Below are 21,013 nucleotides of genomic sequence, written 5' to 3' on the forward strand. Positions count from 1 at the left end.
GCGCTGCCCGCTGGAGGGCGAGGGGCAGTGCCCGCACGGCGCTGCCTGAGCTGGGGACGCACCGCCCGCGCCGGGGCTGACATCGCCGCTGCCGGAGCTGGAGGTGAGCTGGGAGCTCCACGAGCGCGGCCGGCCTCTTTCCACTAAGAAAAGAGTAAAGAGTGGGGAAATCGACACAAGGCTTGCACCCGCTGCCCTCCCTGCCTTTTCTGGGAAATCTTGCGCTCCGTGAGTCGCATCACGTGGTCTCGCATATTTCACAATCCCCGGCCCGCACGGCCGAGCAGTGCCAGCAGTCGGGCACCAGCTGCTCTGCTGAGAGCACCGAGGTCGCGGCGGCCCCTGGCACAGCCCGGCAGGGCGGCATCGCTCAGTAGGGCCTGGGGGCGCACCGTGGGAGCGGTGTGAGGTGAGCGCGTCGCTGCTCCCTCTGCCCTTCCCTCTGAGTTCTTCCGCCTCTTTTTAGAGGGAGAAGTGGGAAAAAATTAGTGATGGGAGATTATGTGAGAGCCCCTCCAACACAAAAGGGCAACGGAATCAAATCAAATCAAAGACTGAGTTTCACTGCAAACAAATCCCGAGGAAAAACCCTGAGCTCTCTGGTGAAAATGTTACAAAAGGGAAATTTGGAGGGAGAGGCAGCTCAGCGGCTGCCCGGTCATCCCTAGGACGCAGCGGTGCCCACAGCACTGCAGAGAGCACAGAGAGGCCGTGTCCATTTCAGCAGCACAGAAAGCCCTGCACTACTCAGTCCTGGCACTCCTCGGGACCTCCCTCACATCACTGCTCAGGAAGTCTCAAAAAGCATCTGGAAGGTAAATGGTGTCCAGGCTGAGCCGTGGCCAAGCTCAGATGAGCTCAACAGGATGCAGTGTGACGCTGTGCATTCAGGGGAGAGTGGGAGCACTGGGCTTCGTAATTGATTTCCTAGAAAATTGCCTCTCCTGCCTCCTGTGTTTGGAGCATGAGCGTGAGGAGCAGCAGCACAGTGGCCTTCTCTAAGTGGCATCTCGAGGGTCTTAATTATTTCTGAGGACTGGAAGCATTTATTTAGGCAGCTGCTGGAGAGGTCCCAGCAGTGCTGGTTGCTGCCCTTCCCCCCCCCCAAAGCCCTCCCAGCACTTCTTGTAAGCAGGGCCCCTTCACATCCCTCTGTGCACAGCATGGGGCTCCTCCGGAGCACAAAGCCCGTGCAGAGGGTCGGCTGCAGCCTGGGCCCCGCAGTCCCCACGGGCTGTAAGCAGGATGGGAGGGCTCGCCCAGGGCCCCGGCCTCTTCTTGCCTCCTCTTGGGCTTCCACATGGTCACAGATATATGTTATAGCCAGAAGAGAACGCAGCGATAATCCAGCCCCTGTAATGAAAAACAGATGAATCCCCAAATTAGTCACAGCCTCATGTTTTCCCACTCCAACATCCTCAGCTTAAAACACTCAGTTAGAGCACAGCTACGGCAGGGCTGCAGTGGCACTGAAGGTCCCACTGCTGCCAGCATGCTGCTCAGCTGTTGCTGCCATGGGTGCAGCTTTCTTTGGGTGCTGTTGCTCCTTTGGGTGCTGCCCCTTTGAGCACTGCTGCTTCAGCTGCACCCACCTGTGGGCAGACCCCCTGTGCCCCTGAGGCGTTTCCCGTGCCGGGCCATTTCCCAGCACTGAACTGCTCTTGGTTCTCCTGCCAACACCATCCCCATCACCCAGCCCTGAGTCACAGCCGATGCCTCCCAGAGCTCCGCATGGCACAGCCGGACCCGGTGCCACCCGACGCCAGCAGCCCCCTCCCTGCAGCCCAGCCCATTTGCCCAGAGCCCAGCCTAAAGGTCTCTGGTGCCCAACACCACCAGCACAGCCTCTGGGTTGCTTTGTTTTTTTTCAGTCCTTCTCATGCTCACGCAATTGGGAAGGGGCCATTTCCTGCAGCGCTGACTCAGTCATGCTGTGAGGTTCTTCCCACCTGCCCCACATCAGAGCTCAGTAACGATTTCCTGGCTGCAGAGCAGGGAGGATCTGGCCATCAGCTGGGCACAGAGTGGGCACAGAAGGGGTAACTCAACTTGCAGGCGAGGCACCGAGTGCATCAAGCACAGCTCCTTGGAATGCTGCTGCCCGCCCTGCAGGAAGGTGCCCAAGAACGGCATGTTCTGGGCAGCAAAACAGCTCTTAGAGTTAACTAAAATGGTCCATAAATCATCCCCTGGGGATCGGGGGACACACAGTGCTGCCAAATCCGGGGTGGCTGCTGGGTGCAGCACTGGGGCCCCAGCACAGCCATCCCAGGGGAGCGGGGTGTGACGCAGCAGGATCAGCTCTGGGGCTGCACAGGTCAGTGCTGCTGCAGCCGCCCCAGGAGCTGCTCCCTGCACCACGGATGGAGAAGTGCAGGAAGAGCTGTTTGGGTGCAGAATGCTGGGGCTGGAGAAGGAGACAGTGAGCTGCTCATGGAGAGCTGGAGGTGGGGTGGGGATCGTGGTGCAGGGCGCCAGGTGTGCATGGAACCTGTGGCTGCAGCACCATCCCTCGTGCCAGCGGGAAGCGAGGAGCTGCTGTCACGGAAGAACAGGAATGGCATTCAGTCCAGGGGGGAATTTCCACAGGATATTTCTTCTCCCATCCGCTTAGATATGGCTGAAAGCAGCCCCAGCATGTGCTGGGTCTCAGCAGCCAGGCAGTGTTGGTGCCCAGGCTGAGCTCTTTGTTCACTCACATCATTCATCCAAAGGGGAACAAACAGCCATTTCTGCGTACTGCAAAACACGGGGAAATAACAGCCAGCTGGGGCTGCACTGCGAGCTGCAGCTCCCAGGCTGGCACACGCTGTGCACACAGGGGTCTCACCCACCCCCCCGGCTCCAGGGGCAGCAGCAGCTCCAGAGGAGTCAGAGCCCCCAGCCCCCACCCCGCATTGGTGCTGCTGCGCATCCCCACATCCTCACGTTGCCACAGAAACGGACTAGACTGGCTCTTGCCATAAACACGTGGCCACTGCGGGTCAGAACGGGTCAGCAAGGCTGCCCCAGCCTGGAGCGGGCCCCCACGTTGCTGGGGGGAATCAGCACCAGACGTGGGCCCAGCAGCGGGTAAGGCTGCAGGAACGGGAACCAGGGCCGAGGGAGGCAGCGAAAGTGGGAACCCGAAAGCGAGAGTAGCCCCAGAGCTATGGGTGATGCTGGGGAAGGAACTGGGCGGCGCTGAGGGAAAGCCTGCTGCTCTTCATCCTCACCTGGGTGGGTCAGGGTTGGGGCACAGCCTATGGGGCCGGCTCCCACTGCAGGAGCTGGGGCTGCCATGGATCGGGTGGGTGAAGCGCTGGGCGCAGCTCAGAGCCGCACGCAGGCAGCAGGGCAGTGCTGAGAGTCGGCTGCACACAGCGGGGTGTGGGGACCATGTGGTGCCGGAGCCGCCGGCTCTGACCTCTGCCACACCTGGCAGCAGGAACCGCCACTGGGACCTTGCTTGGCTCTGCGCGGCTGCGTATTAAAGTTTGAGTGTGATGCAATGTTTGCCTTTTTGTTTATGAGGTTTGGGAAGCAGGGATAGCGCTCAACTTGGGCAGCAAGGGCTGCACGAAGCTGCCCTCGTGCTTGGAGCTGTTGGTGAGAATGGAGATGAGACGGATGTCTGCAGCAGCGTCCTGGTGCTCGCTGCCTCACTCCATGGCAGCACACGGCTTGGCAGAAAAAGGATGGAGGAGACTGCAGAGCCCCTCTCCCTGTGCAAACCACCAGGTACAGAGCACCCTGCTCACCCAGAAATCGCAACTCACTGCGCTCTGCAGGGCTGCAGGCTGTGTGTGAGCATGGGCTGCCCAAGGCTCAGGGAGGGGGGAAGGTGCAGGAGCATGAGGGGAGCCAGGCTGGGGCGAACACCAAATCCCTCGCAGCCCAGGGACAGAGCCAGGCTCAATGCTCCTGCACCGTGTGTGCGGCCTGCGTGCCAGGTGGGAGCGTGGCACTGGGGGAGCTGCTCTGGCCGTGCAACCTGAAACTGCAGTGTTTTGGAAACCCAAATAGCCGCCGCGTGCAGCTGCGTGACCCTGCAGATACCAGGCTGGGGGCAGCTCTTGGAGGGCAGCGTGGGAGCGGCTCTGTTGGTAGAGGTGCAGGAGCTCCGTGGGGCGGCGTGTGGTTTTCCTGCCTCATTGGAGCCCACGGGGTCATTGCAACAGCAGTCAGGGAGCAGAGGTGCACGGCCCAGCTGCCCAGCAGATGCCCTTTGGGCGCTCCGTGCTCGCAGGCACCGCTGCAGCAGAGGCCATGGTGCAGCTGCTGACGGCACCCAGTGCTGTGAACGTTCAGACCAGGAGGGGCTGTGGTGCTCAGCTGCTGCTGTTCTCAGGCCCCAGTCCCCTCCACTCCCCAACAGCTTGGCCTGGCACATAAACCCCTGGGGCGAGGAGAAGGCACATGCTGTCCTTCCACAGCATCTGTCACCCCAACATACCCGCCACGTGGTGCTGCCTGCAGGCCTGGGAGCCACAACGGGGCCGGGAACAGAGGAAGAGTACGGCTGTGGGCAGTGTCTGCACCCCAAGCCTTGGTCCCAATCCCAGCTGGGAATCGTGTGGGGCTTGACAGGGAGCACAGCTGTGCCCACGCAGGCTGCCCTGGCAGGTGGCCACCCATCCCCTCGGGGCTGCCCCAACCCTGTCACGCGAGCGTCTGCATCCCAAGCAGCTTATCCGCATTTGGAAGCCCCTAATCCGGCCGCGTGTTTGACCCAGACACCATCCCCGCTCCCTCCCCGCTGTGGGGCCAAGGGCTGGAGGGGAGCGACCTCCTTTCTGAGCTGCAAACAACCCCACGCCCCACATCCCCCCCCCCGGACTCCATGGGGCAGCAGGATGAGGACATCGTCACCAGGACAGTGTTGGGGACCAAGGGGAAAAAGCCCCCTCCAAGCTGGGGTGTGTTGGGTGCCCCGCAAATCCAAACCCTGGGCTGCCACAAGCCCTGTCAGACCTCACACTGCGCGGTTGCTCTGTGTTGCAGAAGTGCCTTTCCTGCAATTTCCTCAGATGCAGTCCCATGCAGCAGCACTGCACACGATGCACACTGTGCCCACTGAGGCAGAGCAGCAGCCTCAGCCGCTGCCTTCTGCTGCAGAGCAGCCAACTGCGCTGCCAACTGGAGCGTTCACAATAGCAACAATTGAGATCAGATTGGCGGCCAATTAACCCAAGTTACTCAAGGGACCGGGCCCTCCGGCTAAACAAGCACAGAGCAGGTTCAGGCAGGGATGCAGCAGGGCATGTGGGCACATGGAGATAAGAAACCACTTATCTGCAGGAGTGTGGGAAGGGACGGCGCGTTCCTGACACCCAACGGTTGTGGCAACCTCAGGGTTTGCATATCGGTGAGAAAAATCCATCTTCTGGGGTTTTCCACTCTGTCCTGCAGCTGGGAACCATCGGGGAAGGAGCAGGGCTGGGCCCTGGGGGGCTGCACGAGCCTCGGGGTGGAATTTTGGGGCTCCATCCCACCAAACCCCAGAGCTGCACCGTGAAGCACGGGTGGGGGTTCCCAGGAACTGTGCCCACCTCAGCAACGAGCTGAGAGCAGAGCAGGGAGCACACAGGCAGTAAGGGCATCTTCAGCGTCTTGAAGGAGCCCAGAGGGAACTGGGGGATTTACTGAGCACGGCCTGCATGAAAAATCCCCTGCTAATCCTCACGGAGCAATAATCTCTCCCTCTGGGCCTCGCCTGAGACCAAACTCCACATTCATTCTGCTGCTGCATCCACCTCTGCTTCACCGAGGGCCACAGGTGGCAGGAATACAAGCGCTGGTACGTCTGTCATTGTCCGTCTGCTCCTGGCACCTGGAGGTACCGCCGTCTCCAGGTCCTTCGCCCTGGTCCCACAGCCTGGACCCCAAGTGGGATTAGAGACCGGGCTGGTGGGGCAGGGCTGCTGCTCCCCCACACCGGGCCATAAAGGTCCAAGCAAAGCCCCCAAGAGCCGGGCTTGGGCTGCAGCCCGCGCTGCTCCCGGTGCAGCAGCACACGCTGCCGGCTGCGGGTCCCCACGAGAGGGCAGGGCAGGGCCGTGCCGCAGCCGCAGCCCCGCACGGCCCCAAGGCAGCCACCGCTGCGGGCACACGGAGGTGCACTGGGGGACGTCCCTCTACCCCGAGCCCCCCTGCAGAGAGCAGCACCCACTGGGATGCCGCCCAAGCGCCCTGCCGGAGCCCCAGGCTGGCTGCCATCACCCCAACCCCAGCAGGCACCCCAGAGGGTCCCCATCGGCGGCCTCCCACGCTGACAGCCGAGGTTTCCTTGACGCAAGCAGAGCGGAGCCAGGCGCTGCTTTTGCCCCGCGCTCGCAGCTGCCCACGCGAACCGCAAAGCACGGCGCTCAGAGGGGTCGGGTCAGGGGGAGACGGATGGGAGACAGGGCTGCTTCAGAGCCTTTATTTTGGAGAAAGTCAAAGCCTGTAGATACAGCAATATACAAAAAATTAAAAATTTTTACAGTATTGAATGTGGCCCAGGGGCTCCACTGACGGCAGCGACACGCCAGCACAGGGACAAGCAACAGGCTTTATGCCCTCCGAGCACCTACTGCCTGCAAAGGGCCCCAGTTCTGCGCCTGAGGGCAGCACGGGGGTCACGGGGCTGCCCCCACGTCGTGTCCGGCGCTGCCCAGGGGCCGCAGTCCCCTCCCCACGGTGAGGGGGCACAGATGGATGCTGTTTTTGGCACTGCCCCAGCTTCCTGCACAGCTGATGGACTTGGAGCAATGCTGCCCACAGGTGCAGGAGGGCTGTCTGTGCCTCCCAGCGTCACTTCTGGGTAGAAAAGCTGGAGCCACGCACTGAAGATGCTGGACAGGGTCCCCCCTGCACCACAGCAGTGCCACGGCTACAGACAACAGAGCACCTGCAGCCAGAGCACCAACACCATCACAGCCCTGTGCTGGTGCCCAGAAGTTTCTCTGCTGCTATTACCCACAGCTGCTGTGTCCCACAGCCCTGCCCCATGCTGCTCCATGTCCCCCCTTGCTGCATGGAGCGTCCTGCTGCTCTGGGGAAGCACACGACCCTCACGCTGCCGCTCCCTCTCATTTTTGCTCAGGGATGGAACCGAAGCCCAGGCCAGGAAGGCTCCCTACACTTGGGTAAATACAGAACGACCATCAGTCAGCACAGCTCCCAACCTTCCCTGACCTCCAGCGCAAGGAGCCCTGCTGCCTGCTACACCAACACACCCACGGCTGCTGCTGCCCCCCAGCAGGTTCCTCTCCCTTTGCCCATCTTTTCTTCAAGCCTTGCCATCTCTTAACAGTGACAGCCAACCTCCAACAAAGTGCCACACAAAGCCCCTGAGAAGCTGCAAACCCACTGCCTGGGACATCATATGCTGCACCAGAGAGCCCGGTCACCCACTGCTCCCCTATCTGAAAGGTCTCACTCTGCACAGGGAAAGTAGTTGTGCTCCTGTCATGAGTCTGTCCAAGGGGCCAGCCAGGGGTAGGAGCAGCCTCCTGGTCCTAAAAAGGACTGAAAACGCAGATGCTGTGTGTTCACAAGCACACATTGCTGCTAGGATGCTTCCCTGCCCTTCCCCAGGGCCCTGCAGCACAGGGAAAGCAGTGGTGCCCAGGGCTGCTGGATCTGGCCCTGCCTCTGCCCACAGCAGGAAGGCAGCAGTAAGCACTGAAACTCCCTGCTCCTGGCAGAGCACAGCAAAGCCCTCCACATCACCCTTGGGCTCCTCCACCCTCTGGGCCACAAGTAGGGCGAAGGGAAAACAGAGATGAGATCCCTCTGCAGGTTCTGAGAGCTGCTGGGCAGCTGCCGCACAGCACAGCAGATCACCTGAAGGAGACTGGGTCTGGCTGACGCCCTCTCAGATCCAGGCTCATGGGACTGTGGGCTTCCAGACACTGGCAGTCAAGAAAGCAGCTTTCAACAGCAGGCAGCACGGTAGGGGCTGCAGAAGCATTTGTAAAAAGTGAGGCTGCAATCGGAGGCTAATAGGCACTTGAATGAGCAAAACAATAATAAAAAACTGTTATGGAAGGAAATAGAAGAAGGTTCGACCCCTTTCTCCCAAAGAGGCAAACAGCACCGCAGCAGCGAGGCGTCTGTTTGTTCGGGTACAACAAGGAATCGGTGGCAAGGATCACAGCCCCCAGCTCCTCCCGAGAAAAGGCCCAGAGCAAACGTGACTGAGAACGATTCGGAGCCACGCAGGTCCTGCAGGCGCCAGCACGGCGCGTCACATCGGTGAAGAAGCACACTCCTGGGTCAGCTCCATGTCGAAGGTCAGCGACTCTGCGAAACGCAGGCAGGAGTTACAGGGGCTGCACCCTGACCCACGAGTTCCTGCTATCACCAGGACACCTTTAGGCACTGGGTCCCACCCGACTCACCAAACTGCCCTCCTGCGTTGGCCTCTGCTCCCTCGCTACTGTTGCCAAACTGCATGAGTGAGTCCAGGGTGCGCGGGGACATGGGCAGGTCAATGGTATTGCTGAAGGAGGTGCTGTCAGAAGGAGGGAAAAGCATCAGGGCCCGGACAGAGCGGACACCTCCTGCCCCTCCGGCGGGCCCCAGGGCACAGTGCAGCCAGCTGGGAGCTCTCTGGAAGGCAAAGGGGCCCTGGAGGGGAGAGCAGCCCAGCAGTGTGGGCAGCACGCCGCCACCTGGCACGGCTCCACTGCAGTCCCCCTGTGTGCAGACGAGGAGCCTCATGGCACCCAAAGCAGTGGTGGCAAGGCTGAGCATGCGAATGTTCCCCCGAGCTCACAGATACCTCCAGGAACACTTACGGGGTGACACAGATGAACTTTGTCTTCAGATACGGAGCAGCACCTGATGAGAGAAGAGCCTGGTCACCAGCTGCAGAGGAGGAACCCTGCTCCCTTCCTCACAGCCCTGCAGGCAGCCCTCGTGCACTGCTCACACCCACGGGGTCCCCAGGCCATCCTATGCCCAACATGGGATCCCCTAATGGATGCAGCACCACCAGGGTGCTGTTCCTGCAGCCACTCCACCCGCAGGAGCTGTGCCGGGACGCAGAAAATCAACGACTACCTGAGTCAGTAGCTTCTGAGTGTTCCTGGCTCTCAGAGCGGCAGTACTTCCCAAACGCCTCCTCTTTTGGGATGTCCGGGTACAGGTACACCAGGGGAGACACCAGAATGTTGGTGGCATCCATGATTTTGTAGCCCATGATGATTTCCGCAAATGACATGCTGTTCAGCTGCTGTTTGGTGTAAGGTTCCACAGACTGGATCTGAGTCTTTCCTGTATGAGACTGTTTTAGACACAGGGCAAGACACCTGCAGTCCTAGGGCAAAGGCATGGACTTTTCTCAAGCTCCCCAGGGGCAGCAGAGATGGGACAGTCACCTAGGGGTGTGCTCAACCTCATGAGGCACCCAGCAGAGCACATGGCAGGACAGACCTGCTTCAGGGCACGTGGATGGGGGCACTCAGGATGCAGGGACCAGCAAAAGGTGCCTGGACTCAAAGACTTAACCAGGGACAGGGGCCATCATGACAAGCACAAATGTCTCATTGTGGGGAGGAAGCCACGGTCCAAATCCCGCTTTGGAGCCAGAAAGGCTGGCTGAGCAACACAGCACACCCAGGGCAGTGGTGGAGGCAACGTACCACTGATGTCCTTCTCCACCCACGTGAAGGTGATGCCACCCTCCTTGCTGCTCTCGCTGAAGCGCAGCAGGAAGGTTCCTGGAGGCTTGGTGCTCAGGATGGCTCGCTCCCGCTCCTTGCTGATGAACCCCATGATGTACCTGGGTGCAGGGAGCGGGGCTGGGTCAAGACATGGGGGCAGGTACTGCCTCCATCGGGACAGGACTCGCGGGTCCCCAACCGAAACTGACAATAGCTGAGACTCACCCTTCATTCCACAGCGCCAGGATATATTTCTTCACCAAGTCAATGATGTTGTCTAGCCAGACCCAGAAGGAGAAGCCTTTGCCAGCCATGTTCTCCTGAGGAAGAGAGCAGAGGGGCTGTGAATATGACTAGAGTGGAGAACAGCCAAGGGGAGGCACCCGGGTGAAGAGAAGGAATTATACCTTGCAGAACTTGGCCCAGGTGATCTGACAGCCAGAGTAGTTCACACCTGGCCCTGACAGAGAACAGGACTGTCAACATGTGACTGTGACCGTTCCTCCAAAGATACAGTTTTCAGGGAGCAACCACAGGTTTGTGGTGCTTGGAGGAAAATCAAGCCACTAAAAGTGACAGTTTCCTTCCCAAATACCGCAATCTCGCTATGGCATTGCATTTAGGGGTGGGGAGCTGCCACGAGGGGTGGCAGGGATGGACAGGACACCGATGCTGAGTTACCTAGAAGTTTTTCTGCCAGGGTTGTCAGCTGCTCGATGCTGAGACCACGCTTTGTGGTAGAGGAGAACTGCCAGCTCAGCACCTCTGCCACCTGGTCCCACGTGCCAATGGGTGGCTTGGTGAAGAAGTTCACGTTCTGTACAAGAGAGAACACAGCCCTGAGCAGAAAAAGGGACAGAAGCAGGGCCAGGTCCTGTTCCAGCCCTGCTGATGGGCCTGAGCAGTTCCTCTGCCTCACTGCCAGGATACCTGACCCAAAATAAGCTTCACTCCTTCACCAGCCACCCCGTGGATCCAGCTCCTACCTTGGGGTTGTTGGTCAGCATGTTGTACCACAGGATGGATGCCCAGGCATTGGGCATCTGGCAGATATTTGAGATGACCACCACAGGCAGTGAGTGGGTCTGCAAAGATAGAACATGACTGAAGTCTGAGACTCGTCACCAAGTCCTGCTCTGCCCCACAGGACAGCAGCCCCCAGCTGTCAGGAGGGTCTCCCCCTCCATTCTCTGTGTCACGAAGGCCCTACGAAGGCTGCAGCCACACAGCAATGGCTGATACCACCTCCAGCTAAAGCCTCCCCCACCCTGCAGCACACTCCACTGCAACCCACAACCTGAGCTTCACGCTCCCTCCCAGTGAGCTCCCCAGCACAGAAGGGCAGACATAACAGCACACAGCAGGATGCAACTCAGCAGATCTGCCTCCCAGAGCTGCTCCTCTGCAGCAGGCACAGGCCACAGCAGCACAGCAGCTCACCTCCAGATCGATCTTCAGCCCCTGGTGGTACACCTCAGTCTCAAAGGTGATGAGATGCAGCTCCTCAGTCACAATCAGCGAGGCCTGGGGGTGGAACAGAACACAGTGAGCCCACAGCAGACATCAGCCTTCAGCCTGACACAGCACTCCCAGACCTGGGCAGGGAGAGCTGAGCTGGCAGTTGCCACGTGTCAGAGGGTGCCACGGCCACCCCAGTCAGAGCAGTTCCTGCTTCCCCCTGTGGCTCAGCTGCCTGGTGGGGAACGGGACACCCAGACTGCTACGGCTGCCCTGAGTACAGCTGCCAGTAAAGGGCTCTCCCAGCCAGGGTTCCCTCCCCACTTACATCGCAGTTGGCTCTGCCTCCATTACCGCACCGCTGTTCCCGCAGTGTCTGCAAAGGGAAGGAAGATGCTAAAGCAACACCACAGTGTCACATCGCCTCAGCAGGAGCAGTCTGAGGCCTCGTGGTACCCACCAGGTGCTTGAACTCTGCTGAAAGGCTGCCGTTATTTGACTCCTCCATGTTCATGACCTTGGTGTTCGTCCCCAGGATGTTGAACTTCCGGGACCTAAAAAGAGAAAAGATACAGCGTGGCTGATGGCCTCCCAAAGCAAATGCGTAGTAGAACATTTGCCAACATTAAAAGCAGAAGTGAAAGAAAAAAAAAAGGAAAGAAAAAAGAAACCATTGCACTTACCCCCGAAGAGCTGCAACATCACCAGAGTCCCTAGGAAAGGAAAGAGAAAAAACAGTCACAGCCATGGCTGTGTGAGTGGGGTTTGCATCAAGTCCCATGAGGCCCTCCAGCCTATGAACGAATCCTGGGGACCCACCACCACCCTATACTCTCTCCTTTAAGGTCACACTGGACCTCAGTGCAGGGATGCAGCCCCACTCAGGGGCAGCAGGAGCAAGTCTGACTGCAGTAACCACACCTACTTCCTCCAGGATCAGAGCACAGGACTCACTTGTCAATGCAGACTTTGATTTTCAGCTGATAGTTCAACTCTGGAAACTTCACCAACAATCTGAAAAGAGTCAGCAGACAGACTGTCAGGACCAGCACCACAACATGTGAACAGCCTGAGATAAACACAGCACAGAAGAGCTGGATGCACAGCAGTGCTGCACACATCCCACAGCAGGCAGCATCATTCACACCAAAAAGCCCACCAGGACACAGCACAACCCAACTCCTTTGGCATGCAGCACACTGCCATGAACCTATGGTTCTCCCAAGCCCCATAAGGAGTTTGTTTTGGCCACTGACTGCCCACTCCGGGCAGACTGCTCTAAACCACCTGCATTTCTTCTGCCAAGGAAGCAACTGGGGCACAGCTGTGAGATGGTAATGAAGCTGTAGGCAGAACCTTGTGTCAGAGCAGCAATTTCTGCAGAAGCTGGTGAAGAACACAGGCCAGAAGACAGGCTTCTGGCAGGGACACAATGACACTTCCTGTCGTCTGCCCCCACAATGGGATTTACCAGAACCCCAGCTGTCTCCAGGAATACAATAGAGCCCCAGCCAACAATCACCATCCCCACACTGAGTCACCCAGGCTGCACTCCAGCAGGGCCAGCCTGCAGGGAGCCATTCCTTCCCAGCACCAGCACTCCCTGGGCAAACCAAAGGCTGCATCGGAACCAGCAGCTCCTTGGAGACAGATGGAGACAGATTCACCCTGCACGGCTTCCTTCTCTGAACAGAGGAATCGCAGGGGCCAGCAACCCACCTGACTTTGGTGGTGAACTGCACACCGGTTTTGATGACCAGAGGCCGGTCAGGATGCATGGGCATGCAGGGCTGCCTCTCCACCACAAAAGCACTGTAGAAGAGAAAAGAAATGCAGTCAAACCTCAGCCCCATCCCAGCACACAGTGCTCACCCCTTCGTGCACTGCCTGTAACCAAGGAACAGTCCTCAGCTCCCTCCGAGCCCTCGCACCTCTTCATCAGGTTCCTGAACAGCTCCACGATCCGCTCCTCCAGCATTGGCCGGTGTTGGACAATTGGGTCACCCTTGTAGGACACCTTCTGCTGCAGCTCTTCCAGTTTCTTGATCTGTTGCCGGGTCTGTAGCTGTGATTCAGCAAGAGAGGTTATCCTAGGGAGTAGGAAGAACCAGCATTAGCTCTGGCTGCCAAGTCCTGCACAGTCCCAGCCCACAGAGCCCCTCTCCTCCCCCCACTTCTGCAGGAGAGGACAATCGGTGGACCAAACCAGCAGAGAACAGAATATGTCCACAGTTCCCAGCTCAGCACATTTTTCTGCAGTCATACCAACCAAGAGCTCAGGAACAGCCATGCAAGCCACCAGCCTTACAATCTCACAAACCTCGAGATAATGAATCCAGCATTATTGTCCACTACCAAGCATAAGCGTAGCTACCAGATTACATTTACAACTGCAGGCATCAGTGGCCATTTTGCAAGGATGTCTCCAAAGGCAGAGAACTCATTTTTGCTGCAGGTGTTCGACTGCTGCCTCTCCAGGGACCGATGCAATCTTACCAGTTCTCAAGCCGGTCTAAGCAGATATTTGGTGGGCCACCAATGCAGGCAATTTGTTGCCGTCTCTTCCAGTCTGCCAGCTCCTCATCTGCCAGCATCTTCTGCACATACTCCATGGCTGACAGCAGTCCTGCCAGCTCACTCACAATACCCTGCCAAACCAGAAAGCAGGACCTTCAGCACGCTGACACCCTCCAAGACCCGTAAGTTCCACGTTCATAAGAAATGGAGCTGCCAATGCTGTATTGCCAGTGCTGCTCTCGTAATTCTACCCGTGCATGACTATCAATCCATATCCCAGAATAAGAGCACACCTATACCCCGGAGGGATCTGGAAGGCCAGTAGCAGGACATACCCTTCGCATCTGGTCCAACGCTGTGAGCATCTGTTCCAGCTGCTGCATTTTCTGACGCGTCACCGACTGATTGTTTCCATTCAGATCCTGCATGTCTGTGCAAAGAGGACATGAGACTTCAGCCAGACATATGTACTCCTCCTACCCTCCCAAACATCACACTGGAGACCGCAAAGCTGACTAGAAAGGAGCAAGAAATTCTAGAAAGCCATCAATAGGTAAGCAGTGATCTCACACAGGCTCTGCCAGCACTGCCTCCAAGCACCTTTCTGGCACTTCTGCATACACAGCAGCACTATCACCTTTGCATGCCATTCTCCTTTCACAGGCAAAGCTCTGGTTGAGCTCCCCTGCAGGCCCTGTCAGCTTGTTTTTTGTTTCTGTCATTTTCTACAATTGCCACGCAAATGCCCTAGGACTAACCCACCCTTCAGGCTTGGAGAGGAGGACGGAGGGCTGAAACGCCCTCCAGCACCTTTCCTTGCAGGAACACACTTTGGCTTGCCAGATGATAATGAACTTTATTACCTCCTTGGCTTTTCAAAGTCTTGTAGTTAAAATCAAAGTCATCCTGGAGATTTTCCACCACTTTCATCTTCTGCTCCAGATCCTGCAAGGCAAGAGATGGAATTCGTTCAAAGTACAACACCACAGTGCTCCTAGAAGTACCAGGGGAAGAAGGTGCCTAGGCAGCACTTACCTGCACTCTCTTCCTTACATCCTGCAGATGCTGCTCCAGCATCTGCTGCTTTTCTGTCACTACAGCTGCTGTTGGATGTGTCGCCTGTCCCCCTTGCTGTAGAAGGGACAAGAAGGGCAAAAGAACAGGGCTGCAACTCAGGGACAGCCCCGTCCCAGCCTCAGGAGGTTGTGCATAAGAAGTCCTAAAGCCTTTACTAAACAACAACAAAAAAAGCTCAGCACAGAGCACTGATGCACCCTAGAGAGCTGAGGGTCAGTTGCCCTTCACTGCAGTTTGACCACCCCTCTAAACTATTGCTGAGAGAAACATACAAGAAGCTTCAGACCAGAGCTTCTGACGGCACCAATTACTGCGCAGAGCTGCTGGGTGGGCAGGGGGACACGCGGGTCACCCACCTGGGCTGCGGTGGCAGCTGTCTGGAGGAGCCGTGACTCTTCCCACAGGCAGCGAGCCACGATGCGGGCTATTTCCATCGGCTTCTCCAAGTATCTGCTCTGTAAAACATCGAGGGCCTCACAGTCAGCCTTCAAGCTGTAACCGCTGGGACGTCTGCACGCTTTAGGGCTGTGGTCTGTGAGCCGTGACAAGGAGGCCACTGCGCTTCAGTAACAGAACGGTCGCCTCCCACCTCACCTGCAGGAACTGCTTGATGCGCCGCAGGTTGTGCTGGTACAAGACGTTGGACTCCTGCAGGAAGCGGCTGTACTGCTGGTCGATCTCCCCCAGCAGGTTGTGGAACACCAGCGTGGCGTGCGACTCCTTGTTAGCAGCGTACGCCCTGCACGAGGAGAGGGCAGAGTCCTTACGCCCAGCCCTGGGAAGGCACGGCGCAGCGCTGCGGAAGGGCAGCTCCGTGCACCACCCACAGCCCAGCATCCCACCGACTGCCCAACCTCCACCAGATGCAGCCACAGCAGGCCCTGCTCCCGCAAGGGCAGGGAGACAGAGGTGCTTCAGATGCTGGGAGACAGCGCACACGAGCACCTCAATTTCAACCTTGTTTAGAACGGAGGCCGACGTAAACCCTGACACCTCCGCTACGGATTTCCCCTCTCTCCAAGTCTGAGGTCTGACACCAAACACACAGACTCCCACTCCATCTCACGCCGCATGCATCTCACGGAGGAAGAGAGGCCCCGGCACTCAGAGAAGCTGGCACAGTCCCTCCAGAGCTGCCTGGCACTACCCCCAGCTGGGGGTCCAAAGCACAGTCCGTTTGCCAGAGCCTGGCAGCGCCTTACCAGTCCTGGCTCTCAATCCACGGGGCCAGGAACTGCCGCAGCTCCATGGGGAAGCTGTCGCTGTAAAGCTGGTGGAGCTGCTCCAGGTAGCGCGTGTCGAGCTGCTGCAGTTGGTTCCACTGCGCCATCCTGGCCGGCTCCGGAACCCTGTGGGGACAGGCAGGTCAGCACGGTGCCCCTGGGCCCTCCTGCACAGCCCACGGCTTGGCTCAGGCTGACCCCAGGAAGGGGAACAGGGGAGGCCTACAAGGCGGCAGTGAACTGGCAGTGAGACGGCTGTGCCTGCCTGCCCTCACCACCCGATGCTCAGCACGCAGCAAGGCTCCAACAGCCACCTCCAATTCTCCCCCGTCGACGATCCAGAGGCAAGCAGACGTGCACCTGTCTCAGCGAGGAACGCGGTGCCATGCAGCCGCTTGCTTCGGGAGACGCGCTTCCCTCCATTTGAGCACCAGAAAGGTTTTCGCTTACCCACCAGCTGAGGTGCGACACTGGCAGGGCTCAGGCTCTGCTCACAGCCACCATTGCCTGCTGTGACAAACAGGTCACCCGCAGCACAGCCCTCACCGCAACGCGACCAGCCCCCTGCAGCCCCCAGTCTGCCATGCGTCCTGGGACGATGCTGACCTCCAGCTCCCAGCCAAGCTGCCGCAAGGAAAGCCTCCTGCAGCAAGTGGCTGCCAGCTCCCAGCTCAGCACCGGGACCCGTGCTGAGAGGAGGTGGAACCATAAACCCAAAGCACAGTGCCTCTGAGGGACTAAAGGGCACGAGTCGGTGCACGTTTGCAGGGCAGGAGGGAAAAGAGGTGCTCGCACCGCAGCGTTTGCACCCAGGCACCAGCCAAGCACAGGAGCCTGCCTTCTCCTCAGGAGCCCTGCAGCAAACGTGGTGGGCAGCAGGCTGGGCAGCACCCGCTCAGGGCACCAGGCTGGAAATCTATCCGCACGCGAGACCAGGGCAAGTTCCACTGCGCTGCCCCAGCTGGGAGCTGAGAACGCCTGCATCCTGACTCATCCTCCTTCCAGAGCTAATCCAAAACATCTGAGAGCAGAGCAGTGTGCCTGGCTGCTGAGCTCCGGCTCTCCCGTTCCCGTGCAGGATCTCAGGGCCGCACGAACCCACAGAACTGTTACAAACACAGGCATAAAGCCTCGATTTCCTTGGAAAAAAACATTTCCCAAGCACCCGGCTTCGGCTAAACCTTCCCCTAGAGAGGCACCATTTCCCAAAGCCTTCCTACCTTCGTGCCGGGGGGAAGAGGAAGAGGCTTGGGCACGCAGGTCACAGCAACGAGGCCGGGGCTTTGATCTGCTGCCAGTCCCTTCCGCACGCCCTGCAGTCAGCCCTGCGCCTGCTCCCGAGGGCAGGGAAGGAGCTGCAGAGCTTACAGTAAGTGCGGGAGGCGGAGACTGCCAGGAAGCAACCGAAACGAGGAAGGAGCAATTTTCAAGCGAGCGGCATCAATAGAAATCAAACTCAGCCTAACGAGGGGACGGCAAGCTGTGCAGGAAGCACAGGCACAGAGCACCACCGAGCCTCAGCATGGGCTCACTTCCCCCAGAAAGCGGTTTGATTTTTGCGGGCAGCCCCAGAAGTGACACGTCAGCAGGGCCGTGCAGGGCCGGCAGTGGCTGGAGCAGAGCTGTCCCAGAGGCAGCGCTGGTGGGCGCCGAGCGGGGGGACGATGGGGGCAGCGGGGCTGGGAGCGGCGCCCGCCCCTGGGCTGCCAGCGGTCGGTGGGAGGAAGACCCTTGAGACCGCTTCATTTACCCCTTCTGCAAAGCAGAGCAGAGCCCACGGGCTCCACGATGGGTTGGGAACAGGGAAGCAAAGCACAGAGCGAGGGACACCAGAGCCTCGACTGCTGCTGCCCAGCCACAGCCCTGCGCCCCAGGTGCCCCCAGAGCGGCTGCACAGCACGGACAGCCGGGCTCAGCCGGCAGCTCTCCCCGATTTCTGCCATCCGACATCTCCAGCATGAGTGAACATTGTGCTTCTCCGGTGCTTGTTGTATGGGACCCTCCCTCTATTTTTGTGGATGGTTTTTCTTAGGGGAGATAAAGGGGAATCAGCCCTGCCATGAGATGTGGAGAGACGGCAGACACTGGCACCTGACAAGGAGTTAAGCTGCTTTTTAGAGCCTCACGGCATTGCGCAGCCCAGATGACAGCAGCAGATCCACAGGACATTAACCTTGAACCACAGCCTCTGGTGCAATCTCTAGAGAAGACCACGTGAACAAAGCCTGGCTTTAACAGAGCAATAGGTGAAAGGGAGGAGGAGAAACAGGAGCCTGTGGAGGGGCAGACACTCCGTCAGATTCGAGAGAAGACCCGACTCTGTTTGACACCTGTGTGACCCCAGCACTTCTCCTTTTTGCACCACTGCCCCACGACAGGCTGGGCCCTTTGCAGCACGAAGGTCTCTGCTCCGCAGCGGGCTCAGCTCCTCACTGGCCGCCTGTCCGGCTGCAGCAGCACAGGAGCACTCAGGCACTCACTGCTTTCAGCTGGGTGCTACAGAGGCTGCCAGCACAGCGTGAAGCACGAGGTGCTGCCTCTGAGGGCGAGGGGGAAATGAAGCAACAAAAGCACAGCCAAGAGCTGAGAATCCACAAACCACCGACATCCGGAGCTCCTGCCCTGCGCTCCCCCGATCCAAGCAGATCTTCCATGAGCAAAGCTCTGCTCTGGGTCTTGTTGGGCTGCGTTTGAACCCAAACCTGCACAGCACCGCAGGTAAAATCTGAGCTCCCACCGGCTGCAGTGCGGGACAGGAGGCAGACACACCTTCCTGTGTGCAGCCCAGGGAGCAGCTGCCCTGCGGAGTGCTCAGCCACACTCATCCCTGAAAAACAGAACTTGCACAAAGCGAAGCTGCTCAGCCTCATCCCGCTGCAGGCAACTCCTCAAAGCTCAGGCACACAAAGTAGTGAAGGAAGTGGCTGCAGAGCACAGGCACGAGTACAGTGAGAGGCACCACAGGGGACTCAACGCTGCGTGGGAGCGGTCACTGCCGTGAGCTGTGCTCACTGCTCGCCAGTCCACGAGGTCCCTTCCAGCCCTTTTCTCCAGGAATGTCAGCACAGATGCAGCACATCGCATTGGGTTTTTACAGCCCTCAGCTCAACAGGTTCCTGATCTGACAAACCCCCACACCACCACAGGAAGGGCTGTGAGCAGCATCCAGACCATGTGCTGCGACGTGGGCTCTCACCAAGTGCAGCAGCTGATGGAGGCTGCCAACCCATCAGCATCACAGGAGGATGTGGAAAGGCAGGGAATGTCTGGGAGCAGCAAGGAGTCTGGAAGCAGCCAGAAGGAGAAGAGGATTTTCCTCCTTCAGTGCAGCACCAGTGCCCGCCCCTCCCAGCTCTGTCTGAGAGGAGAAGGGGCCCTGTGACCCCCCCGATCACCAGAGTCACCTGCATTATGAAAGCTTCCACTCTGTCAGCCCAAAATCCCACACAGATTCCTCCACAGCCCATCCTGCTGCGGGGAAGCTCCCTGGGGCAGGTTTAAAAAGTCTGAGGGCTGAGCCCTTCCAATTCTGACGGGTTTGCTGCCTCTGTGGTTTGCCTCTTCCCTCACTGCCAAAGAGCAGCTGACGTGACCAGGGCTGAGCACAGCATGACGCAAGCGCTGAGGTAAACAAGCTGTACAGAGCTCGGAGAAGAGCAGCTAAAAGTAGCCCCGGAGTTAAAGTTCATCTTTCTTTAGCTTCCCTGCAAGGGCAGAGCACGAGAGCCTGAGCCGGGCAGCGTCAGCGCAGCTCCACACACTCCGACAGCCGCACTGAGCAGCGCTGCTGTCGAGGGGAACAGCCCCCGATGGCCTTCGTACGTCTGGGTTCTACCTGCGTGCATCTCCCTGTGCCGCAACTTGAAGGGGTTTAACCAACAGCAGCGATTTTCCAAGGAAGGGCGAGCAGAGGGGAAACACTGGAGAGACCCCTGAGAACACTGCATCCCCACCTGGAGGGGCTCAGGTGCCCACAGTGCAGCACTGCTGTGATAACAGCAATCCCCCAGCACATTCCTGCCCCTGGCACTGATCTGCCCACCTGTGCTCCAGCTCTCAAAGGAACAAAGCAGCTGCTCCAACACCCTGGGCAGAGGCACTGCTCAGAGCCCCCCCAGGCCCACACAGCCAGCAGCAGGCTGATGAAAAACTGTTCTACCAGAAAGCAGTTAATTGTGCTGGACAAAGACAAGAATTGTGAGGCGGCTATTTAGAGAACTTGGCTCTGCTTCTCTGCAGTGCATTCGAAGACAGCCCTGGAGATAGAAAAATGAAGAGGTAATGGAGAGACGTGAGGACGGAAAGAAAGGTGATCGTGTCAGGCAGGGGAGGCTCTGGGCAGCCTCACAACCACAGCACAGATCTCTCCAGGCAAATCACATTGCAGCCAGCAGCTCCCAGGGCAGCTTGGGCCCTCCTGGCTTCACCCAACACACAGCATCCACTGCACGCTCACAGCCATGGCTGAGGCAGGCGGTGCCCGGTGCAACAACCAGCCCTCTGCCAGCATGGCACCAGCAGCTCTGGCATATTGCTGGGAAGCAGAACAGCTTCCTATAGAGGCTGCCTGCAACAGGGACCGGGCATAGAAAGCTCTCAGCCAGCTGCTCCGATGTGCAACCCCGAGCAGCAGCCATGGCCTGTGGGCGAAGAAGGGCTCTTCCAGGGCCTGAGCCCTTGTCACACAGCCAGGGCCTCTGAGTGCCCTCATGCAGGCAGCGTGTGGCACCGCAGCGCTGCACTCCTACACACCAGGACCACAGGGCTCTGCCCACAGCCGCGGGGTCAAGCACCAAACCAAAGCCGTGTCCAGGGAAAAGGCCCCGGCAGGACAGCGCTGTGCAGCGACAGACACAGAGGGGTAAAGCGGCAGCGCTGCGCTCTCAGCTCCTTCAGCTTCGGCCCACAGCCCGGGTTTGGGGCACCCCGCCAGGATCGGTCACCGCAGCAGCACGCGGCCGCGCACCGCCCAGCCCAGATCAGCGCTGGGGCTCCCGCAGCTCCGCGAACCCCTCCGGGGAGCGCACGGCTCTGCTGGGCTTCCCGGCAGCACCGGCACGGAGCCGCGCTCCGCTCGGGACGAGGCGGGAGGCTCGAGAGGACTCC

The 21,013-nt window shown here is 59.0% G+C and overlaps 1 protein-coding gene across 3 annotated transcripts; it reads right to left on the reverse strand.

Annotated features, from left to right (window-relative positions):
* Positions 1-6,387: 6,387 nt before the first annotated feature.
* STAT3 (signal transducer and activator of transcription 3) lies at positions 6,388-17,244 on the reverse strand. 3 transcript variants are annotated; one of them, XM_003213136.4, is made up of 24 exons: positions 17,128-17,244; positions 15,887-16,033; positions 15,279-15,423; positions 15,041-15,139; positions 14,643-14,738; positions 14,471-14,552; positions 13,943-14,037; positions 13,587-13,738; positions 13,022-13,180; positions 12,810-12,902; positions 12,045-12,104; positions 11,774-11,803; positions 11,551-11,644; positions 11,419-11,466; positions 11,073-11,156; positions 10,619-10,717; positions 10,314-10,449; positions 10,040-10,092; positions 9,858-9,952; positions 9,612-9,751; positions 9,028-9,243; positions 8,766-8,808; positions 8,367-8,479; positions 8,213-8,268 (listed from the first exon to the last, which is right to left on the reverse strand). In XM_003213136.4, the coding sequence occupies exons 2-24, from the start codon at positions 16,012-16,014 to the stop codon at positions 8,213-8,215; spliced, it is 2,316 nt and encodes a 771-aa protein (XP_003213184.1). In that variant the 5' UTR covers positions 16,015-16,033; positions 17,128-17,244. The 3 variants fall into 3 exon arrangements, with proteins under 3 accessions (XP_010722971.1, XP_031412930.1, XP_003213184.1); XM_010724669.2 differs by lacking the exon at positions 17,128-17,244 and having other exon boundaries at positions 6,388-8,268; positions 9,031-9,243; XM_031557070.1 differs by lacking the exon at positions 17,128-17,244 and having other exon boundaries at positions 6,388-8,268.
* Positions 17,245-21,013: the final 3,769 nt, after the last annotated feature.

The sequence above is a fragment of the Meleagris gallopavo genome, chromosome 29 (assembly GCF_000146605.3).
Source record: "Meleagris gallopavo isolate NT-WF06-2002-E0010 breed Aviagen turkey brand Nicholas breeding stock chromosome 29, Turkey_5.1, whole genome shotgun sequence".
NCBI lineage: Eukaryota > Metazoa > Chordata > Aves > Galliformes > Phasianidae > Meleagris > Meleagris gallopavo.

Excerpts from the sequence above, each read along its gene's own strand:
- STAT3 (XM_031557070.1), bottom strand. The coding sequence starts at position 16,014 with ATGGCGCAGTGGAACCAACTGCAGCAGCTCGACACGCGCTACCTGGAG. Across the intron at positions 14,739-15,040 it reads CAGCTGCCACCGCAGCCCAG|CAAGGGGGACAGGCGACACA; the intron begins GTGGGTGACCCG and ends TCCCTTCTACAG. Across the intron at positions 11,157-11,418 it reads GAGGCAGAGCCAACTGCGAT|GCCTCGCTGATTGTGACTGA; the intron begins GTAAGTGGGGAG and ends TTCCACCCCCAG.